The sequence below is a fragment of the Myotis daubentonii genome, chromosome 4, assembly GCF_963259705.1.
Source record: "Myotis daubentonii chromosome 4, mMyoDau2.1, whole genome shotgun sequence".
NCBI classification, from domain to species: domain Eukaryota; kingdom Metazoa; phylum Chordata; class Mammalia; order Chiroptera; family Vespertilionidae; genus Myotis; species Myotis daubentonii.
The window spans coordinates 37,185,010-37,207,951 of NC_081843.1; the positions used below are offsets into that span (position 1 = coordinate 37,185,010).

Consider the following 22,942-nt stretch of genomic DNA (forward strand, 5'->3'; position numbering starts at 1 on the left):
CACAGTCTGCAGAGAAGCTTAAGAAAAATTCACAAGAAATAACTGTGAAAGTCATTCAAGACAGAGAAACTTAAAAAGTGTGAAGAAAGTTTTGCAGTGCCCTCAAGTTACACTTTTCAATAGAGCACAAACATTTTCAGCCTATTTTAAGTCTAGTGGTCCCTTTCACTCAACATGATGAAAAGCACAACTTAGGCCTGGCCGGTGTGGCTCAGTTGGTTGGGGTGCACTGTTAGTCCACACCAGCTCAGAGTCCACAGCAGGATCTGCACTCCTCATGTGGGATGCCTTGTACCATCTACACCTTGAAGGACAGAATGACTAGGCGGGTGTAGTTCACTTTTAGGCGCTGGCTACAGGTAGCATCCAGGAACTCAGATCCGGTCCAGGGGCCCCAGGTGGTTGGGTGGCACTTACGTGATGCTATTCTGGTGCAGAGTCTCCAAGGCTGTATTGCGGTCCTCAGTTGTGGCCCTCTTGTCCATGTTGCGGAAGCGTTCCATGGCAGACATGTTGCGCTGGATGCTCTGTTTTGGAATGTCTAGCTTGGAGACGAAAGTCAAGCTGCCGCGGTCATCATAGTTAAAGAGCATTGGGCAGCAGTCATGGCCCTGAAACAGGATATTAGTCAGGCCCTGGAGGGTACACAGTCTACCTACTAACCCCTCAGAGAATGTTCACCACCACAGGCCTCTCTTATTCCTAAAGGCTAGCCCTGTTTCTTTTAAAAGGCTGTTCTACTTTGTGCTAGTGCACAAAGTCACAGAGCACGCATTGCTCCTGTTCTGGAGAATTATATACAAGGAAAGATGAAGAGAAATACTTACAGCGGCTACAACGCTATTCTCCGAAACAAATGACACACTCAGCAGAGGCAGGAACTCTGTTTTCAGAGTTGAGACCCTGAACACAAGGACACTTGTTAAAAGGAGATACAACGAACCACTCAGTTTCCTTATGGATACAGAAGATGACAAAGGACCCATTCTCACAGGGGCTTTGGCAGTATAAACAACCACTTATGTTTAAAAGGAGCCCCACGACCTAGCCTTTCAGGAATCTCAAGCATGAAATGGCCCTGAGATAACCTATAGAAACGGAGGCCTTCTGCTCTCTTTAGCCTATGCTCTACTCCCTTCTAAGTTTACCTCCCCCCGACCCCCAACTCATGACAAACTGGTCTACAGCTTGGTCCCCAGAAAGCCCTTGTTCTTTCCCATCTCTGCCTGTGCTCCCACACCCCTTTACCACATGCTCTCTGCTTCTCTTGCTTATCCAAAGTCCACCCGTCTTTGAAGCTCAGCTCTGAGTTGATCACCTCCATGAAGCTTTTCCTGGACCACATCAGCCTAAAGTGGCTTCCCCTTTCTCTCATCTCCTAAGTTCTTAGTGTCACTCACAATTGAACACCTTATTTTGCTATTTTCTCCTGGCCTGTGCTCACTAGGGGCTCCTAGAGGGCTGGGACCACTAACAGTCAGTAAAGCCTATTCTCTTTCCTCCACCTGGGTTAGGAGCTAGGGCTACTATAAGTATCTATATATATGCATAGAAATCTTCCAGAAGACTTTATCATTTATAATAAGGGAAGACATTAAAAAAACCCCATAAAATTTAAAAATACAATTCAATCCAGTAGGAAACAATATCCTTTCTGAAATACCACTTTGTTGTCACCATGTGGCAGAGGGAGCCAGAGGCACCTGATGTGACGGACTGCCAGCAGACAGTTAAGTCAGGAAACCTTTAAGAGTGGTTTACCTCTGGCTGCCAGTGGAAAAGGAGGCGCTAGGAAAGACTATCCTTCCTCTAACATATGAACAAATACGAATTCTGACGTCTAACAAGATGCCTAATGCTCTCCTTAGCTGAGCAGGCAAAAATGAGTCATCGCGATTCGAGTTCTTCCAGCATACACCAAAGGAACTGGCTCCAAGGTTTTAATATTACTGAATGAAGTCCCAAATGAATGGAGTCATTGTTCACTGACTACACAGAGCAAGAATACATCCTCTATTTAATTTAAGGCTGGTGTGTGACATTTACATGTTGTAAGGAATTCATAGTAACAGACAAAACTGGCTATTTGAAGGAACTCTTATCAGTAGCAAACCAGGAAGGTCCTTCAAAGGAATCACTACCAGCACTTTCATTAAGAAGTGTTTTTGGAAGTGAAACTTTAAATTTTAACTTTTTAAAATTTCCCCAAATGGACAATCTAAATGTGTGCCTGTGACTTTACTAGAAAAGGCTGCCTTGCAGTTCTCAGTCAGATTTTTATGCTTGCGTCCTACATAAGCACCCAGAGAAGGGCAGCGTTAGCCCAGCTGATGAGAAATCCCACCCCATGCAAATACTCACTGCACGCTTTTTGAGGCATCGGCAACGGACACGGTGCTGTCGTGGCTGACCCAGGCCAGTCGACTCCCACTGGCGGAGAAGCTGACGCCATGCACCCAGCCACCAGTACCACTGCCACCAAACTCTGACATCAGCTGACCAAAAGGCATCTTGCTGCCCCAGGGTGTACTGGCTGGCTTTTCATCCACTTCTTTAATGTATGCAGAAAACACCCTGCAGTTTAAGGGGCAAGGGGAGAAGGAAAAAGTAAGTGATAATATATGTATGTAGAAATAGGCCACAGGCCACTGCTACAAGATGTCTCAGAATGCAGAGTAAAATATGATGGAACAAATTAACATACAGAAACCTCTGAAGACACAGAATGGTTCTAGGCTGCCTACAGGTCAATCCATACTCAATCAACTAATAATCAGAGTGCTTCTCTAGGAGTGCCATTCTAGAAATAAAGAACACAAAAGCTCTTCCCTCCTGAAGTGTACATTCTGGGGGAGGACTGTGCTGTCCCACCCACCTTGCCCATGGGACATTTGGTTAAATGAGCACAGCATTCTTTCTTGTCTACTTTACCTTCATTCTCAACACAGTATTCCAAGAAACCCACACAGTCAAATGGTAGGAGAAAGGAAACTATTTGCCACCCTACAAAAAACCAATAGCATGAACTCAAAGAAAGGGACATCTAAAGTGAAAGCGGAGGGAGGCTGTGGGAAGAGCAGGCAGGCTTTCCCCAGCACTGTCAGGCAGAGGGCTGTGCTCACTGTACCCTCAGGCCACTGTCCAGCCTTTGTGGCAGGTATAGTCTGGGATGAAGGTGGGTCCTTTATAGCCTGCTATCATCAGTCTCTCTCTCTAATTCCTTGAGGTGGGTAGCAAAAGGGATAAAGAACAGCTGGGAATCGATTCTTTTATTTCCTTTTGCCCTCCAAAGCTGTATCTATTTTGTAAAGCTTCTTTTCAAAACCTCCTGAATCTAAAGATCCCTAAATGACCTAGAATATTCCCCTCCAAAATGACAATGGCAATAGCAGCTCTGGAAGAGTCAGGCACCAGAGAGGGGAAGGGCACAGTGAGCATCTGTAAGTTAGATGATGTGACCTTAGCATCACTGTGCTTTAAATCAGCGTCACAATGGCTACTGCTTTAGTCATCTGAGTCCAGGAAAGAACAGGTGGTTCTCAGCTGCGTCAACTCCAGTGTGTGAACGGAACAGACCCATACCCAAAGGAGCGCAAGTCAAAGCAAAGTTTATTTCTAGAAATTATTATTAAGAAAAGAATGTAACCTATTTTCACAACCAGATTTTTAGTATAGCTTGATGATCCAGGTGGTATGATCAGTTAGTAACACTTAGCTTCATCTTCTAAGGGAGCTAAAATGACTGGGTAACATCACAAAAACAAAACTCCTAAATATGAAAAATTCTAGAGAATACCTATGTATTTTTACTCTTATATTGGTTCTTAAGTACAAGTACCAATATTTTTCCAAAAAGTGCCTTGACACTACTGAATCCCCCTCTCACAGTCAAACTGTCACACACATGTTTACTAGTAAGAAAAACTAAAAAGACCCCAAACAAACAAACAAAAACACCCTTGGGTATTCTTTAAAAATATATATATTTTTTTATTGATTTCAGAAAGGGAGAGGGAGAGAGAGATAGTAACATCAATGATGAGAGAGAACCATTGATCGGCTGCCTCCTGCATGCCCTACACTAGGGATCAAGCTCACAAGCTGGGCATGTGCCCTGACCAGGAATCAAACCGTGACCTCCTGGTGCATAGGTAGACACTCAAACACTGAGCCATACCAGCCGGGCTCCCTTGGGTATTCTTGAATATAAATCACTAGTCAGGTTTTCTGGAAATTCTCCACATACCCTTTTGGAAAAAGATGCATCCCATCTCCCAATTGACCACATAATCAACATAAAGCAACACTTATTTACTTTTATTCTGGCTAAAGGGAAAAAGCCTGTTGATAAAGAACAACTTTAAAAAAAGCAATTACTTGTACAATCCTTAAAGGAGTTAGCCAAGTAGCTGTGTTTCTTCTAGCCTCATACTTATAACAAAAAGCTTTAACTGAAAAGGAATAGCACAATAATAGCTCAGCAGTACACTGTTCAGCTATGTTTTGTTGATCTTAGTTTCACTCTGTAATGTGCAGTCTGCTGCTTTGGTATAAAATGAGAAATAATGCTGTAGTTGAGGGAGAGGGAGAGAAGAACACTTCCCCCATTCCAAACCATGGGTGTTCTACCTAAGGAAAACTTCCCTATCCCCACCCTTTCATCTTCCTTCTCCCATACTTCCAAGTCCACTTCTTTCTCCTTTGTTGACCATAAACTTCTTTCATCAGAATCCCTTATGGTACCTAGCATAGTACCTTACAAAAAGGGACCTTAAAAATATTTATTGAAAGATGACTGATGAACAGCTCAAGTCTGTCTACCCATTCTCATTTGTTCCTACCTGCATTTGAAATCACATGATCCTGCTGCCAGCAAAACATTGTTGGGATGCCAATCCAAGCTGAGGACCGTGGAGCGAATTGGCTTTTTAATGTGCTTGCTTACCCACCTACAAAAGGAGAAACTCTATTTTAGTTTATCCATAAATAAAATGACTTACAAATATGTCAGGCAAAAACATCAATGCATGGTTCTTATGTAACTACCAGGTTTCCTGCCAGAGAGAGGGTGAATTTCTAAAGGAAGAGAGGAAGAGAGAAAGAACCACAGATTGTCCCTTCCATATACCTGTCTTAGGTTTGACATTCTTAGCAGGGCAGCTGGTTCTGAACTTTTTGGGTTACCAGGGCATCCTTTTTATTAAGTATATTTATGGATGAAGTCTGGTAGTGCCCCATGGAGTTTCAGATTATGTCTGACTTTAACCTTTGAAATAAAAATAGAGGTTTGAAATTATTTGAATTTTATTGTAAATATTGAGTGATTTGTTTTTTCATTTTAGGTTAAATTTGGGTTGTAAGATAGCTTAATTTCCTTTCCAAGTTTCCAATATTAAATAAGTTTATGGAAGCTTCAAATTCTTTTTAACTTTTTTTCACTGAAAACCTCTAGCTTCACTTAAAGAGTTTATTTATGTCTAAAATCAGTCATGATTCTGGCATAATTTCTGCCCTTAAACTGCTGCTTAAAAACCAATCATGCTCTGTTCAACATGAGAGGCTTAATATTGTACTAAATGTCTTTTGTTGAAAGCTAAATTGTTTTTCTATACAATCTTGTTCTTAGGAACCTATCTGAAAAATTTCATTCGGAAAAATAGACAATATTCTACTTGTTTAATACAGTTATTTTAAACTTGAAGGCTTAAAGGTTGTTTTAAAGTACTCACATCATACCAATAAAATATTGCTTTATAGCTGAGAAACTCCCCTAAACATACAGCTTGTTCAAATGACACTTTGTACTACAATAAAGCCCAATTTACCTATATTTGAGACTATTTTTTAATGAATAAAAATGTGAACAATCATTGACATTGATACCTAGAAAGAAAAATTGTTTCTTACATATGTGTTATAGTGAGCCTTCTAAATGTTTTTTAGCAGGCAACATTTTGTTAGCCTTAATTTTACACATGTTTGAAGGAAAAATGCATGTCTAAATGCATAATTCAATTTTGCTGCAAATTCAGACTTTCTTTTCAAAGAATCAAAATTTCCGAGGTTTTACTAAATTACAAGTGTAATATGATAATGCCTTCCTTTCACTGTTTCAGCAGAAAGCAAACAGTAGGAACACTAACACAAAGAGCAATGTGTACTCTGTTATTTTTAGTGCAAATACATACTGCCAGTTTTCTACTAAATGACAATTCCAGGATGAAGAGTAGTTATACCTTCCTGAATACATGTCAGGTAGAGCAGAGTTGTTTTCTTATCAGAATAAGAAGGAAGGAATAAAGTAAGTTACTTAGCCATAAAATAAACCTGCATTTTGACTGGCTTAGGTACAAGTGATTTATTAAAAAAGTACAACAGGCTGATTATATATCCAAGATCCTGACCAATTTTTACTTCAATGGCTTAAACAAGTAAAGCATTATACCAAGGCACAGATTTGGTTAGCAAATAAACTTTAAAGAAAGGAGAACATTGTTATTTGTAAGAATCCTAGAAATTTAAGTGGATAGAGATAGAGGAAAAATAATTATTTCTCAGGACACTGGGAATCTTTCAAATTTATAAATTATCTATCAGAGTAAGAAAACAGCTATTTGGATAGTACAGAGTCAGAAGAGTAGTGATATGTTATAGAACAAACAAGTTAGGAGATCAGAACATGGAAACCACGTATTAGTATGAGAAAGATGTGAGGTTTGACTCAATGTGCACATAGGAATGAAAAACGTGCAATCAGAGAATCGAAAATTCAGAGAAAAAAAACCTTCAGATGAAGAAAAACTGAAGCAATAGTTAAGCCTTAACCCAGTGTCTCAAGAAGTCACCAAGAACATAGTGTTTCAAACGTATGATTCTACAAGGAGAAGTAAAGAAACTCAGATGTTGCTCACCAGTCGTTTTCAGACTCAAAGTAACAAACAGAAATGAGTCTTGCTCCACTTCCCACAGCAAATTTGTTCTCTAGTGGGGACCACTTGACAAAAGTGGCTGCACGGTTAATTCTCAGGATTACCAGGGTTGGCTTCCAGACACCATCTTTCTGACTCCAGACATAGGCATTGCGGTCTGCCCCACAAGTGACGATGCGGTCGCTCTTGGGAGCCCAGTCGATACCTGCAAGTGAGAGGTGGCATCATCTACTTTGCCAGTAGTCGGCAAACTCATTAGTCAGCAGAGTCAAATATCAACAGTACAAACAATTGATGTTTCTTTTGAGAGCCAAATTTTTTAAACAAACTATATAGGTAGGTACATTGTTATTAACTTAATTAGGGAACTCCTAAGCTGGCCTTTGCTAAAAACGTCCTCAATCTGATTGAGGTACGTTCGCTGAGGCCGACCCCTTCCAACTCTCCCATCCACACTCGTCTTGTAGTCAGTCTCACTCAACTCGTGCATGAATCGTTTGCGCCTCCCCCGCGCTGCGAATCCCACGGCCCGCCTGTGCTGCATCTCCCGTAGCCTGATAACGCCACTTCTTCAAAATAGACTCGCCCAGGCCGAAAACCCGACTTCTGCGCATGGGCCACGAAGTTTCAATCACACTGTACGTGCACGCCCGCACATGGTATTTTGTGGAAGAGCCACACTCAAGGGGCCAAAGAGCCGCATGTGGCTCATGAGCCACGGTCTGCCGACCACTGGCCTAAGCCAATGACAACTGACATGGCACAGGCAGGTGGCCATTGGTACGGTGGGGACGGATGTGGTCCTGATCAACACATCACAAGGGCAAGGATGTTTCTCCACAAAGTTCTGTAACTTGGGATCCTCCGCGAGGCCAGGTAGAACAGAGCTGTTTTTATAATTGCAGAGGTTACAAAACTAAGCAGGGACTTTCTTTCCACCCATTCACAGGTTTCTAAAGATATCTGGTCTGAAGTCCTTTATCTTCCCTCTAAGATTTTTTTGCCTGAAAGTACCTTTATTTTTTATTTGTTTTTATTGTTGTTGTTAATCCTCACCTGAGGATATTCGCCCCCTCCCCCATTAATTTTTAGAGAGAGTGGAAGGGAAGGGGAGAGATAGAGTCCTTATCTTTTAGAGATACAAATTGAAATATGAAATGATACAATGTCTGGAATGTGCCTCAAAATAGTACAGGCAGAGAGTTGAGAACAAGACAGGCTGTGTGTTGATAACTGTTGAATCTGGGTGATGAGTATACAAGGAGCTCATTACATTATTGTCTATTTTTGTTATCTGTTTAAAACTGTCCATTGTAAAATGTCTTTTTGTGTGTGTGTGTGTTTTAAAAGATAGCAGTTAAACATTTAATACAAAAGAATAAACTCACAGAAAAAAAACACACACCAGGCTCTGATATCCCTTTGATGTTTGCTATACTCTATCTCTCCAGCACTGACTAGTCTTTTCTTCTAGAAAGCTTCAGAAGATAAATTTTATTTTTCTGTAGTTACTATCTTTCTGAGAAAATATGTTTGATCTTGGTCTTCTGCCACAGAGTTATACTTAGATTTTTCCAACAATAGTTTTTTAAGACTTAAAAAAAAATCATTTGAGCATTTGGACAGAAAACAGGCCCAAGTTCAAAGGATTCCAAAAAAGAAGCAGGGGAGAAAAAGGACACAACTAAATATTTCACTTTTTTGGCTATCTCTCTGGTCTTTCATCTTAGTCCTTTCTCATGTAAAAGTATTTCCTAATGCAAAATTTCCAATTTGTAATTTTTTTTAAAAAATATATTTTATTGATTTTTTACAGAGAGGAAGGGAGAGAGACAGAGAGCCAGAAACATCGATGAGAGAGAAACATCGACCAGCTGCCTCCCGCACACCTCCCACTGGGGATATGCCCGCAACCCAGGCACATGCCCCTGACCGGAATCGAACCCGGGACCACTCAGTCCGCAGGCCAACGCTCTATCCACTGAGCCAAACCGGTTTTGGCTCCAATTTGTAATTTTTGAATGTTATTATTTTTAGGCCATAAGGCCACTGGCAAAGGGACTTAGAGAAAATAGGCCAAACCTAACAGAAATAACATTGTGGGAAAGCAATAGCAACAAAAATAGAAATTATGTCTTTGGTGGGGTTTGGTAATATATAGTCAGTCAGATCAGGGTGCTCACTAGCATTATATACAAATCCTGGTAAAAGCAAAAAGGGATGGTCACAAGTTTTTGCTGGAGAATACAATGTAAAGATTGCAGAAGATCAAAACATGTTATGTTTTTCTCTGATTTGGGGGAAGGAGATCTTTAAGCTAATCAGTATGTTAGGGGTTAGAAGCAAAATTTCAGGGTCTGAATTAAAAAAAAAGTCACCACCAGTCCCTTGGCTGCCCACTTAAGTGCAAATACAACTGAGAGGAGAGGAAACCCAAGACTGTAGTGAGAAATTTGTAAATGAAAAGTTATGAAGAATAAATTAAAAAATATTTTTATTGATTTCAGGGAGGAAGGGGGAGGGAGAGATAGAAACATCAATGAGAGAATCATTGATTGGTTGCCTCCTGCATGCCCCACACTGGGAATCGAGCCAACAACCTGGGCATGTGCCCTTGACCAGAATAGAACCCAAGACCTTTCAGTCCACAGGCTGACGCTCTATCCACTGAGCCAAACTGGCTAGGGCGAAGAATAATTTTTTTTTAATTTTTTTTTACAGAGAGGAAGGGAGAGGGATAGAGAGTTTTGAAACATCGATGAGAGAAAAACATCGATCAGCTGCCTCCTGCACACCCCCTCCTAGGGATGTGCCCGCAACCAAGGTACATGCCCTTGACCAGAATGGAACCTGGGACCCTTCAGTCTGCAGGCCAACGCTCTATCCACTGAGCCAAACTGGTTAGGGCGAAGAATAAATTTTTATGTGCTTGGCCAAACTGTTTAAAGCAAGGGTTGGGGAGCATCCAGCCTGTGGGACGTATAAGGCCTGATAAATTATTTGGTCTGGTCTTGCCAAGGCATTAGGGGTGAGTTAATTAAATGTTTGACCAAATATAGCAGGCTAATTTTTAAGCTGATAATTTTGTATGGCCCATGAATGATGTTATAAATATCCAAATGGTCAACTCTTTCAGAAAACAGGATAAAAAAGGAACTATAGTAAGGGTCAAAGAGCAAGAGTTCTTTCTAAACAGAGCAATAAATGAACATGTTTTTTAAAAATTATTTATTTGTTAACTAGAGGCCTGGTGCACAAATTTGTGCACTAGTGGGGTCTCTCGGCCTGGCTTGTGGGATTGGGCTGAAACCAGCTCTCTGACATCCCCTGAGGGGTCCTGGATTGCGAGAGGGTGCAGGCCAGGCCAAGGGACCCCACCGGTGCACGATCGGGGCCAGGGAGGTATGCAGGAGGGTGGCCAGCCGGCGGGGTCACGGGAGGGCTCCAGGGTGTGTCTGGCCTGTCTTGCTCAGTCCTGATCAGCCAGACCCCAGCAGCAAGCTAACCTACCAGTCGGAGCATCTGACCCCTGGTGGTCACTTAGGATATTAGGCTTTTATTATATAGGACTAGAGGCCCAGTGCACAAAAATTTGTGCACTCGGGGGGGAGGGTGGGGTCCCTCAGCCGGGCCTGTGCCCTCTCGCAGTCTGGGACCCCTCGGGAGATAACAACTTGCTGGCTTAGGCCTGCTCCCAGGTGGCAGAGGGCAGGCCCAATCCCTAGGTGCAGCCCCTGGTCGAACTCAGAGGATTGGGGAGTTGGGGCACCACCCCCTGTCATGCACAGAGAAGGGCGGATTGGGAGGTTGCGATGCCACCCTCAGTCACGCTCAGGGTAGGGCCGATTGGGGGGTTGGGGCACCGCCCCGTCACACTCAAGGCAGGGTCGATGGGGAGGTTGCGGCGCCACCCCGTCACGCACAGAGCAGGGCCAATCAGGGGGTTGGGGCGCTGCCCCCCGTCACGCACAGAGCAGGGCCAATCAGGGGGTTGGGGCGCTGCCCCCCGTCACGCACAGAGCAGGGCCAATCAGGGGGTTGGGGCGCTGCCCCCTGTCACGCACAGAGCAAGGCCGATCAGGGGGTTGAGGAACTCCCCCCTGTCACTCACAGAGTAGGGCCGATAGGGGAGTTGGGGCACCGCCCCCTGTCACACACAGAGCAGGGCGGATCAGGGGGTTGGGGTGTCGCCACTCTCACACTCAGGGCAGGACCGATGGGGAGGTTATGGCTCTACCCCATCACACACAGAGCAGGGCCCGTGGCGGGGGGTTGGAGCGCTGCACCCTGTCACACAGAGCAGGGCCGATCAGGGGGTTGAGGTGCCGCACCCTGTCACACACAGAGCCGCAGGGCGATCAGGGGGTTGGGGAGCTCCCCCTATCAGGCACAGAACAGGGCTGATCAGGGGGTTGGGGCGCCTTCCCCTGTCACGAACAGAGCAGGGCGGATAGGGAGGTTGTGGCCCCGCTCCCTGTCACACACAAAGCCGCCGGGTGATCAGGGGGTTTGGGCGCTGCTCCGTCACACTGATCCTGGTGTCGGGAGGCCTCTCGACTCCGCTGATCCCGGGGCTGGGAGGCATATTACCCTTTTACTATATAGGATAGAGGCCTGGTGCACGGGTGGGGTCCGGCTGGTTTGCCCTGAAGGGTGTCCTGGATCAGAGTGGGGTCCCCACTGGGGTGCCTGGCCAGCCTGGGTGAGTGGATGATGGCTGTTTGCAGCTGGTCACACATCCTTCAGGGTGGGATCCCCACTGTGGTGCCTGGCCAGTCTGGGTGAGGCACTGAGGGCTGTTTTCAGGCTGGCAGGTGACTGAAGCTCCCAACTGCTCCTTTTTTCTTTTTTCTTTTTATTCTGGGCCAGCTTTAGCTCTGGCTCCAGCTCTGAGGCATCTGCTGCTGAAAGCAGGTATCTGGTTTGTTTGGATTCTATAATCGAAACACTGTATCAACTCCAGCTCTGAGATCCTGGCGGGCTGAAAGCAGGTTTCTGGGGTTTTGTTTAGCTTCTATATTTGTAACAATGTTTCAAACTGCAAGCTCAGAGGCTGGCAAGGCAGGTGGGGAATGTTGGAGTCCTCCGTCACTGAAGCAAGCAAGCCTCATGTTAGCTTCAAGCTGCCTGCCTGCTGGCTGCCATCTTGGCTGGCAGTTAATTTGCATATCACCCTGATTAGCCAATGGGAAGGGTAGAAGACGTACGGCTAATTACCATGTTTCTCTTTTATTAGATAGGATGCTCACCTGAGGATATTTTTTCCATTGATTTTTGGAGAGAGTGGAAGGGGGGGAGAGAGGGAATGAGGGCATGAAAAAGGAAGGAAGGGAGGGAGGGAGGCAAAGAGAGAGACAAAAAGAGAAATATCGATGTGAGAGAGACATATCGATTGGTTGCCTCCTGCACGTGCCCCAACCCAACATGGGCCTGGGATCTAACCTGCAACCCAGGTATGTGCCCTTGACCAGAATACAATGCGAGTCAATGCTCCAACCACTGATCATACCTGCCAGGGCTGATTTTGTGCTTTTTTTAAAAAAATAGCCAGACATGACTTCACAACAAAGTAATACAGCCCCTTGGAATTTGGTATCAGGTTTTGGTTCAACTAAATTCTGAAAACCAGTGTAAAAGTTCCATATTTTTACCTCTTCTCCTCCTCCTTTGACTCTTGCTTAATAAAACTCAGCCCTGCTCTACTTGCCACCTCTATCCACCTATTAATAGTTTTAGCCAAAGAAAAAAGTTAATATACATCAGGAATCTGTAGGAGAGCCAATGCTTTAAGATCTAATCTTCTGCAAATCAGCATGAGAAAGATAAAAACTCAATGGAAAAATGAAGAGAAATTATAAATAGCAATGTTGCACTCACATCCACACAAAACCCAGATGACTAATAAACTGAAAATATGCCCAACCTTTCCATTAATCACAAAAATGCACCTTTCACTCATCAGTCTGACCATATCAAGAATGTGTGAGGTATGGTAAAATAAGCACTCTCACACAAGGCTGGTGGGATGAAGGCTATCTGATGATACCTAGCAAAGTTGATGATGTATATATTCCTGTGATACAACAAGCCTACCATATATGAATATTCACACATGTACAAAGAGATCTGCACAGGAATACTCGATTTAGCACTTCAATGTAATAAGGAAAAATGGGCAACATAAATGTCCTTCGATGGAGGAAAGAATAAATGAGGGATGAAATGCTAAACAGCAGTTAAAAGGAACAAACTTGACTTAGATACATTAACACAGAACTCAGAAACAATGTGGAATGCAAAAGCTGCAAGAGATGTATGATATGATGCCATTTTGGCAGCCCCTGAAAAATACTAGCCAACAGTACTAGAGATTGCTTATGAATACATACACATGTATGTAAAAGTGTTAAAAATGGACTAGGACAATGTCATACTAAATTATAGCCTGCCTTCTGAGGTACAGGAACAGAACTGGTGGTGAGAGGGGACTTTATCATTATCCTATCTAATAAAGAGAGAATATGCTAATTGACTGCCACACCCTCAAATATGGCAGCACCCACAGCCAATAAGGAGGGAATATGCTAATTGACTGCCCCACCCTCAAAGATGGTGGCACCCACAGCCACAAGATGGCCGGCAGGGGAGGGCAGTTAGGGGCGACTAGGCCGGCAGGGGAGGGCAGTTAGGGGCAACTGGGCTAGCAGGGGAGCAGTTAGGCGTCGATCAGGCTGGCAGGGGAGTAGTTAGGGGGTGATCAGGCTGGCAGGCAGAAGTGGTTAGGGGCAATCAGACAGGCAGGCAGGTGAGTGGTTGGGAGCCAGCAGTCCTGGATTGTGAGAGGGATGTCTGACCGCTGGTTTAAGCCCGATTCCAGGGATTAGGCCTAAACCAGCAGTGGGACATCCCCCCAAGGGGTCCCAGATTGGAGAGGGTGTAGGCTGGGCTGAGGGACCCCCCCCTCCCCCGTGCACGAATTTTGTACACCGGGCCTCTAGTCTAGAATAATATTGCTTGTTATTAAATACTAGAGGCCTGGTGCATGAAAATTAATGCATTGGATGGGGGGTCCCTCAGCCCGGCCTGCCTCATCTCACAGTCTGGGAGCCCTCAAGGGTGGGAGGCGACCGGGCAATCAGGGGAAGGTGACACCCCCATCACACCTCTGCTGCTGCCACTGCCAGCAGCGCAAGCCTCGGCCAGCCCTGGTTACCTGAGCCTCGGGCAGCCCTGGGCAGCTGGGCAGCCGCCATCCGAGGCTTGCCTGCACCTTGGGCTGGCCCTGGGTGGCTGGGGAGCTGAGGGGACTGCGCGCCTGCCGCCCCAGTGAGGCTGAGGGGACTGAGTGCCACCATCTTGTGGCTGTGGGTGCTGCCACCTTTGAGGGTGTGGCAGTCAATTAGCATATTCCCTCCTTATTAACTGTGGGTGCCGCCATCTTTGTGACAGTGTGAGGGTCAATTAGCATATTCCCTCTTTATTAGATAGGATTTGTTTCCTAAGGTTTCTGGCACAGGAAAAAAAAGACATTTATCCTTCTTGTTGTTAACTCTGAGTGGTAGGTATATGGATGTTTGTTATATTACTCTTTGTCTTTTTCAGATTTTGGAATGTCTTCCTTGACCCCAGAACAATATATAGGAAACTTTTGGAAGACACTGTGCTCCCGCAGCAGGTGGAAATTCAGTTTGGCTTACATTTTCACACAGCTGACATGCTTTCTAGTCTTCACTTTCACATCTCATCTCCTAATCTAAGCTCCTTAGTCCTGATAGTAGGTTCAGTGTTTTCCATAACAGTAGTTGGGTGTGTGTACCAACTGAGCGAAAACAAGCACTTAATAATTGAGATCAGTGTGGCTCAGTTGGTTGGAGCATAGTCCTGTACACTGAAAGGTGGCAGGTTCAATTCTTGGGCAGGACACATATCCAAGTTGCGGATTGGATCCCTAGTCAGGGCACATATGGATGCTTCTCTCTTGTATTGATCTTCATCTCTTTCTCTCTCCCTTCCTCTCTCTAAAATCAATAAAAAAAATTGAGATCACTATTATTCTATTTTCTGAAAATTTCTAAAGAAAACCCAGTAAATGCTCTACAACTTTGAATATTATGGCTGACTTACTTTATTAAGCTCTTTATTTAAATGAAAGAGTGTTAAATTTGAAAATACTGTACTAAGTTCATGGTTATCTTACCTGTGATGTGTCCATTGTGCTCCTTGAGTTCATGAGCTTTCACCCACTGGCTCCCGTTCTTTTTATAGATGTGGACTTCATGATTATTGGGGCTAAGGGCAATCTCTGGAGAAAAAAGTCAATAGTTAACACTTGAACTTGAAACTGTCACACAAGAAAGGGATATGTTACAGTTGGGATTGAAAAAGTGGAGTGAAGCTTGACCAGGGTGGCTCAGTGGTTGAGCATCGACCTATGACCCAGGAGGTCTCAGTTCAATTCCCAGTCAGGGCACATGCCTGGGTTTTGGGCTCAATCCCCAAAAGGGAGAATGCAGGAGGTAGCCAATCAATGATTCTCTCTCATCACTGATGTTTGTATCTCTTTCCCTCTCCCTTCCTCTCTGAAATCAATAAAAATATATTAAAAAAAAGAAAAACTAAATTTAAACATTCACTTTATCAGAGACATATACAACTGTCAAAGATTCTAATCAGTAAGAAATAAATGATGTTGCTATATTTAGTTGATACACAGTTGACCCTTGAACAACACAGGTTTGAACTGCACAAGTTCAATTATATGTGCTTTTTTTTTCTTCTTCAATAAATACAGTGGCCCTCTGTGTCCACGTGTTTCACCCATGGATTCAATTGTCTGCTGGTAGAAAACATTATTTTCCATCTGCAGTTGGGGATCTGTGGATGTGGACGGCAGACTGTATGCCACTTTATATAAGGGACTTCAGCATCCTCGGATTTTAGTCTCCAAGGGAGATACTAGAGCAGGGGTGGGCAAACTTTTTGACTCGAGGGCCACAATGGGTTCTTAAACTGGACCGGAGGGCCGGAACAAAAGCATGGATGGAGTGTTTGTGTGAACTAATATAAATTCAAAGTAAACATCATTACATAAAAGGGTACGGTCTTTTTTTTTTTTTTTTTTTTTTTAGTTTTATTCATTTCAAATGGGCCGGATCCGGCCCGCGGGCCGTAGTTAGCCCACGGCTGTACTAGAACCACTGGCCCTCGCATACGAAGGGTTAACTATAGTTATGTTTTTGAGGAGTCAAAACTTATACATGAATTTTCAACTGCAGGGGGGGGAGGGGGGAGGGTCAGTGCCCCAAACCTTGCATTGTTCAAGAGGCAATTATAATTTTAGCCTGAAGTAAAGATATTTGACATTTTAGCTCACCTGTACAACATTATTAGTAATAAATATTTAATTTCTGTTAGACTTTCTGAAATGCTGAAAATAGCGCAGAGGCTCTTATTACTGCTATCATGGACTCATGCTGGAACCATCATAGTTTATAAAAAAACCCAAAAACTTGATTCTGCTGGTAAACTATAACAAAGTTTTCCTTTAAATAAAGCCATTATAAGTCACAAAATAAAATTATGTTTTCAAGGGAAATCTCTTGGACCAATCTAAGATAATAAGAATATACATATCACCCTAGCTGGTTTCGCTCAGTGGATAAAGCGCTGGCCTGTGGATTTAAGAGTCCTGGGTTCGATTCCAGTCAAGGGCACATGTCTGGGTAGTGGGCTTGATCCCCAGTAGGTGGTGTGCAGGAGGCAGCCGATCAATGATTCTCATCATTGATGTTTCTATCTCTCCCTCTCCCTTTTTTTCTGAAATCAGTAAAAATATATATTTTAAAAAAATCCTAATTTTAATTTTAAGAAGTCAAATTTTTTAATGGATCAACTATAATGTGAAAAAACAAAATAAGTTTTAAAAAATCAACACATGGATATATATATTCTCTTTTTTTTTTCAGAGAGGAAGGGAGAAAGAGAGACAGAAACAGCAATGAATGAGGAGAGAGAATCACTGATTGGCTGTCTCCTGCATGCCCCCTACTGGGGATCGAGCCCAAAACCTGGGCATGTGCCCTTGACCAGAACTGAACCCGGGACCCTTCAGTCCTCAGGCCAACACTCTATCCACTGATCCAAACCAGCCAGGGCTAAAATTAGGATCTTTGAAATGTTAGGTCAATTTTTTAATAGTTTCTCCATCTATTATGTCAGCTATCCTCAACTCATTAGGAAAGCTACATCTGTCTTGCAGATAAATTGTGGAACTGGGTAAATACCTAGCTCTAAAATCCTAAGACTTTCAATGCTTTCTGGAAAAGTTATAATTCTCTAAATTTCTAGGGATTTCAAAAGCCAAATCTAAAGTTAAATCTGAAAAATGTTATACATTTCAAATTATAATTTGGCATAACAAAAGTGTGACTTAACATATTGAATTTATAAAGTAGTTTAAATGAGGACAATAACAATTTGTATTTTTGTTAAAAACTAGAGGTCCAGTGCACGAAGTTTGTGCACTGGGGGTGGGAATTGGGGTGGGGTTGAGGGGAAAGGTTGTCTCTCAGCCCAGCCTGGGCCTCTAGCAGTCTGGGACCCCTTGCTCCTTACCGCCTGCCTGCTTGCTGCTCCTTAGCGCTGCTGCGGAGGCAGGGGAGGCTCCCGCCATCGCCACTGTGCTTGCCAGCCATGAACCCGGCTTCTGGCTGGGCAGCACTCCGCCTGTGGGAGCGCACTCACCACCAGGAGGCAGCTCCTGCATTGAGCGTCTGCCCCCTGGTGGTCAGTGTGCATCATAGCGAATGGTTGTTCTGCCTTAACAGGCACTTAGGCTTTTATTATATAGACTAGAGGCCCGGTGCACAAAAATTTGTGCACTCGGGGGTAGGGGGTCCCTCAGCCTGGCCTGTACCCTCTCGCAGTCTGGGACTCCTCGGGGGTGACCACTGCTGGTTTAGGCCTGCTCACCAGGGGATTGGGCCTAAGCTGGCAATCAGACATCCCTCTGGCAGCCCGGCAGCCCTCGGGGGATGCCCACTTGCCAGCGGGGAGCAGGCCTAAGCTGCAGTCGGACATCCTTAGTGCTGCTGAGGAGGCAAGAGAGGCTCCCACCACCACTGCTGTACTGGCAGCCGTCAGCCTGGCTTGTGGAGATGATTTTACAAATCATGTACCTGATAAGGGTTTGTATCCAGATTATATAGAGAACTCTTACAATTCAACAATAATAAGACAATCCAATTTAAAAAATGGGGAAAGGATCTGCATATACATTTCTCCAAAGAAGATATACAAAAAGCCAGTAAGTGGGCACACATACTCCTTTATACCCACTAGGATAATAGTGGGTATAGGGCTGTAATAAAAAACACAGATAATAGCATGTGTTGATGAGGACGTAGAGAAAATGGAACCTTCATATGCTGCTAATGAGAATATAAATTGGCGTGGCCACTTTGGAAAATGGTCTGGCAGTTTCTCAAAATGTTCAATATAATTACCATATGACCTGGCAATTCAACTCCTAGGTATATACTCAAGAGAAGTGAAAACATATGTCCACATAAAAGCTTGTATGTGAATGTTCACAGCAGCAATAGTCACAACAGCCAAAAAGTTGAAACAACCCAAATATGCACCAAACAAATAAACTAAATGAGGTATGTCTATAAAATATAAAAAGGAATGAAGCTGATACGTGCTACAAAATGGATAAATCTTGAAAACATTGTGCTCAGTGAAAGAAGCCAGATGTATGTGCTCAGTGAAAGAAGCACAAATTATATGATTTCACTTATAAAAAATGTCCAGAATAGGCAAATCCATGGAGACAGAAAGTAGATTAGTAGTTACCTACAATTAGAAGTTTTGAGGAAGACTGGAAGTGACTGTTAATGGGTATAGAGCTTCTTTTAGAAGTGATGAAAATATTCTAAAATTAGATAGTGATGACTGTTGCATAACTCTGTGAATATACTAAAATCACTAAATTGTATTCTTTTTTTTTAAAAATATATTTTATTGATTTTTTACAGAGAGGAAGGGAGAGAGATAGAGAGCCAGAAACATCGATGAGAGAGAAACATCGATCAGCTGCCTCCTGCACATCTCCCACTGGGGATATTCCCGCAACCCAGGCACATGCCCTTGACCGGAATCGAACCTGGGACCCTTCAGTCCGCAGGCCGACACTCTATCCACTGAGCCAAACCGGTTTCGGCTAAATTGTATTCTTTAAAAGGATGAATTTTATGTTACGTGAACTCTATCTTTTTTTTTTTTTTTAATATATTTTATTGATTTTTTTTCAGAGAGGAAGGGAGAGGGATAGAGAGTCAGAAACATTGATGAGAGAGAGAAACATCGATCAGCTGCCTTCTGCACACTCCCCACTGGGTATGTGCCCGCAACCAAGGTACATGCCCTTAACCAGAATCGAACTTGGGACCCCTGAGTCCGCAAGCCGACGCTCTATCCACTGAGCCAAACCGGCTAGGGCGTGAACTCTCTTAATAAAGCTCTTATTTTTTAAAAAGATTGAATAAAATTCAAATTTTAAAATAACTCATGGGCCTAACAGTACACTTCTGTTTCTAAATTTTTTTTGTTCATTCTCTTTGTCATATTACCTGTCACTCTGCTTGCTTTACATGCCTACTTCTCAGAGTCTTCTCCATCCCTTTCTAGTTTGCTGGAGCTAGAAAACTAGAAACTCAAGCTTGTTATGAATAATACTAGAGGCTCTGTGCACGAATTCGTACATGGTTGAGGTCCGGCCGGCCTGCCCCATGGGGGCCATTGGGGCCGGGGCAGTGGGGGGGAGGGGATGCGAGAGGTTGGCCAGAGGTTGGCCGGCCAGCCCGACCCCGATTGGGGTGGGGAGGGGCTGATCGGGGGCAGGGCTGTCTGGGAGGAGGGGCTGAGGGCGGGTGGAGGGGGTGCCCGATAGGGCTGGTTGGCCACCGCAGTGCGTGTCATAGCGACCGGTCATCTGGCTTTTACATATATAGATAGTAAATACAAGTTAGTACTGCCCTTCGTATCTCAGGAATAAACCATATGTCTCTGAAACAGCTTATTTCTAGGTCCTAGAATTTTGACTAAATGCTGGGTGAGTGTGGTATTATGGCACAACCATTCCAAACAATGGATTCAAATATTTCTCTGATATAAACTGTCCTCTAGTGCAGAAGTCGCCAACCTTTTGGACCTCACAGACCACCAGTGGTCCGCAGACCACCGGTTGGTGACCGTTGCTCCAAAGATTTCCTTACACCAGCGGTCGCCAGCCTTTTGGACCTCATGGACCACCAGTGGTCCTCGGACTACCAGTTGGCGACCGCTGCTCTAGTGGTATAGTAAAAAAAGTGGACAAGGAGCCTGAAGGCTTGGGTGCTAGCAAGGGCTCTAACATTAACTTGGTGTGTAATCACTGGAAAGTCCAACACTTTAGGCCTCAGTTTCTATATCTGCAAACCGAAGGATTGACCCAGTTCCCTTCTGAACCTTTTCACATATGACAATAATATATATGATCACTAAAAATACCTACATCTAAAAGTATCAAAGGTACCAAAATAAAGGCACAAAGTTAATAGCATACTTACGGGTACGATCCCTGTTCCAGGCATGACAGGTGATTGGCTCTAGTAAAAATTGATGCAGGGACATTATTCTTAGTGGTTTCAAAGGATAGAAAGCTGCAAGGAAAACAACAAAGAAAGCATTTAAAATGACAGGCAACCAATATTTAAATTGTCTGGGGATCTTGAAATGTTTGGGAATAAATAAAACATTATTCTCCCATTAAAAAAGAATCTCAATGTCAAAACTTAACCATTTAAACACAACTAGTATTGTAACCACTAATATATAATTTATTCTGTCAAGGGTCACCCAGGGACATTAAAACCATGGGTTAAAAGATTGTTGGGGTACAGAATATTCAGACAGTCTCAAGTGATCATCCTACAGATTACTTACTAATTACAAAGGGAAAAACATGCTATTACAATAAAAAAAAAATCCGGCAGTCACCACTTTAACTGAATGATTACATTTAGTATCATAAATAGTGAACCAATATAATCTGAGGACCTCCTGATGGGCGGCAACATGAAGTGCACATCATCATTTATAAGTAGTGACCACTTAATGTATCACTCAGACCAGAATACTTTTAAGAGAGCAAAAAGAGCCCAGCTGGCGTGGCTCAGTGGTTGAGCATTTACCTATGAACCAGGAGGTCACGGTTCAATTCCAGGTCAGGGCATATGCCTGGGTTTCGGGTTTGAGCCCCAGTGTGGGGTGTGCAGGTGGCAGCTAGTCAATGATTCTTTGTCATCATTGATGTTTCCATCTCTCTCTCCCTCTCCCTCTCCCTCTCTGTCTCTGTCTCTCTCTCCCTCCCTCTCAGAAATAAATAAAAATATATTTAAAAAAAGAGAGAGCAAAAAGGGGCACTATTAATAATTATGCTGTGATAACAGGTCACAGGACTATCCTGGAGTAACCTGGTAATATGGCCAACCTAGCTATGAAGTATTTATGCAAAATATATTTACGCTAATAAAAATCCAGACTCAATTTCCAGTTTATAGAAAAGAAAAAGAATTAAAGAACATAAAAGGGAAATAAACAGTTAAAACCAGAGTGTGTGCCATATTATAAAACAACTGGTCTGGACTATTAAAAAGAGATAAGTTGGGGTGAGGACTATTTTAGATTAAAAGAACTATGAAAATCAAAATTGATATGTGAAACTTGATTGTAATCTGTATTTTTAAAATAGCCACAAAGGACATTTTGTATAATAGAGTAAATTTGAATTTGGGCTCATATTATGTAACAATACAGAATTATTTTCAATTTCTTAACTATAATGATTTGCCCTCAGGTAGGATAATGTCCTAACTCTCAGACGATAAAGATGATGAAGTGTCATGATGTTTTCTGTTATTTTCAGTCCTTCAGTACATGTAGATATATAAAGAGCATACGTGGCAAACGTTAACAACTGGTGAATCCAGGCTAAGAGTATACAAGTATTTGTTATATTACTCTCTAACTTTTTATTGTAACTAAATGAAAAGCAGGAATCTGTGAAATATCACTAAATTAAAAACCAAATAAAATTCTCTATTTTATAGGCACCCAAATCTAGATCCACTGAAGAAGCAACCATTACCTGAAATAGGAGAAATTTTTTCAAAAAGCACCCCATTTTATAATTTCTAAGAGGCACTCTCACAACATTCTGAAGTTTCAATACACTTTTAAGAACAAGTCAAATTAACCTAAGGTGGAGACTGAAATGTGAAATAGGAATTCTGATGTGAGTAGGAAATAAAAGCAAGGGCCAAGAAGGTTGTGAACAATCAAAGTTGAGCAGACAAAGCAGAAGTTAATTTCAGTGGAAAGCAGAAAAAATGTCTCTGCTAATTGTTGTAAAGGAACCCAAAGGTCAAAAAGAGATAAGTGTACCCTTAAATAAAACATTCGATAGCTTGAACTGACAAAGATGTCAGTGTTTCACCTTTTATTCCAAGTGTGAAGATGGTTAGGACATTAATTTTTTACTTTTGCGTGTTCTAGAAAGCAAATTGCAATTCACAAATACAGAAAAAGCCTCTAATAGGAAATTAAGACAATTAAAAAAATTCAAATGAGACTGCTAATTTTTTAAAAAAATAAATGTTCCTCTCTCTCTCCCTCTCTCCCAATTTTTTTTGGAGGCAACCAAAATTTTTGGTGGCCTTGTTTCCACAAGGCTTAAAAAAAAAATTATGTTCAGCCCTGGCCAGATGATTAGAGCGCTGTCCAGTGTACCAAAAAGTTCTGGGTTTGGTTCCTGGTCAGGGCACAAATCTAGGTTGCAGGTTGGATCCCTAGTTGGGGCACATATGGGAGACAACCAATCGATGCTTCTTTCTCATACTGATGCTTTTCTCTCCCATTTCCTCTTTCTAAAATCAATGAACATATCCTCAGGTAAGGATAAAACAAAACAA

General features: G+C 43.0%; 1 protein-coding gene across 3 annotated transcripts in view; it reads right to left on the minus strand.

The window, feature by feature from the left end:
• The window catches only part of ARPC1A (actin related protein 2/3 complex subunit 1A), a 29,240-nt gene that overhangs the window by 3,455 nt on the left and 2,843 nt on the right, over positions 1 to 22,942 (minus strand). For all 3 annotated transcript variants that reach the window (XM_059691784.1, XM_059691783.1, XM_059691782.1), the window contains 7 exons: positions 20,540 to 20,632; positions 15,127 to 15,231; positions 6,912 to 7,134; positions 4,842 to 4,949; positions 2,362 to 2,574; positions 828 to 903; positions 418 to 611 (listed from right to left, as the gene is read on the minus strand). In XM_059691784.1, the coding sequence (XP_059547767.1) occupies positions 418 to 611; positions 828 to 903; positions 2,362 to 2,574; positions 4,842 to 4,949; positions 6,912 to 7,134; positions 15,127 to 15,231; positions 20,540 to 20,603 (983 nt within the window). In that variant the 5' untranslated portion in view covers positions 20,604 to 20,632. The remainder of the gene's footprint in view (positions 1 to 417; positions 612 to 827; positions 904 to 2,361; positions 2,575 to 4,841; positions 4,950 to 6,911; positions 7,135 to 15,126; positions 15,232 to 20,539; positions 20,633 to 22,942) is intronic.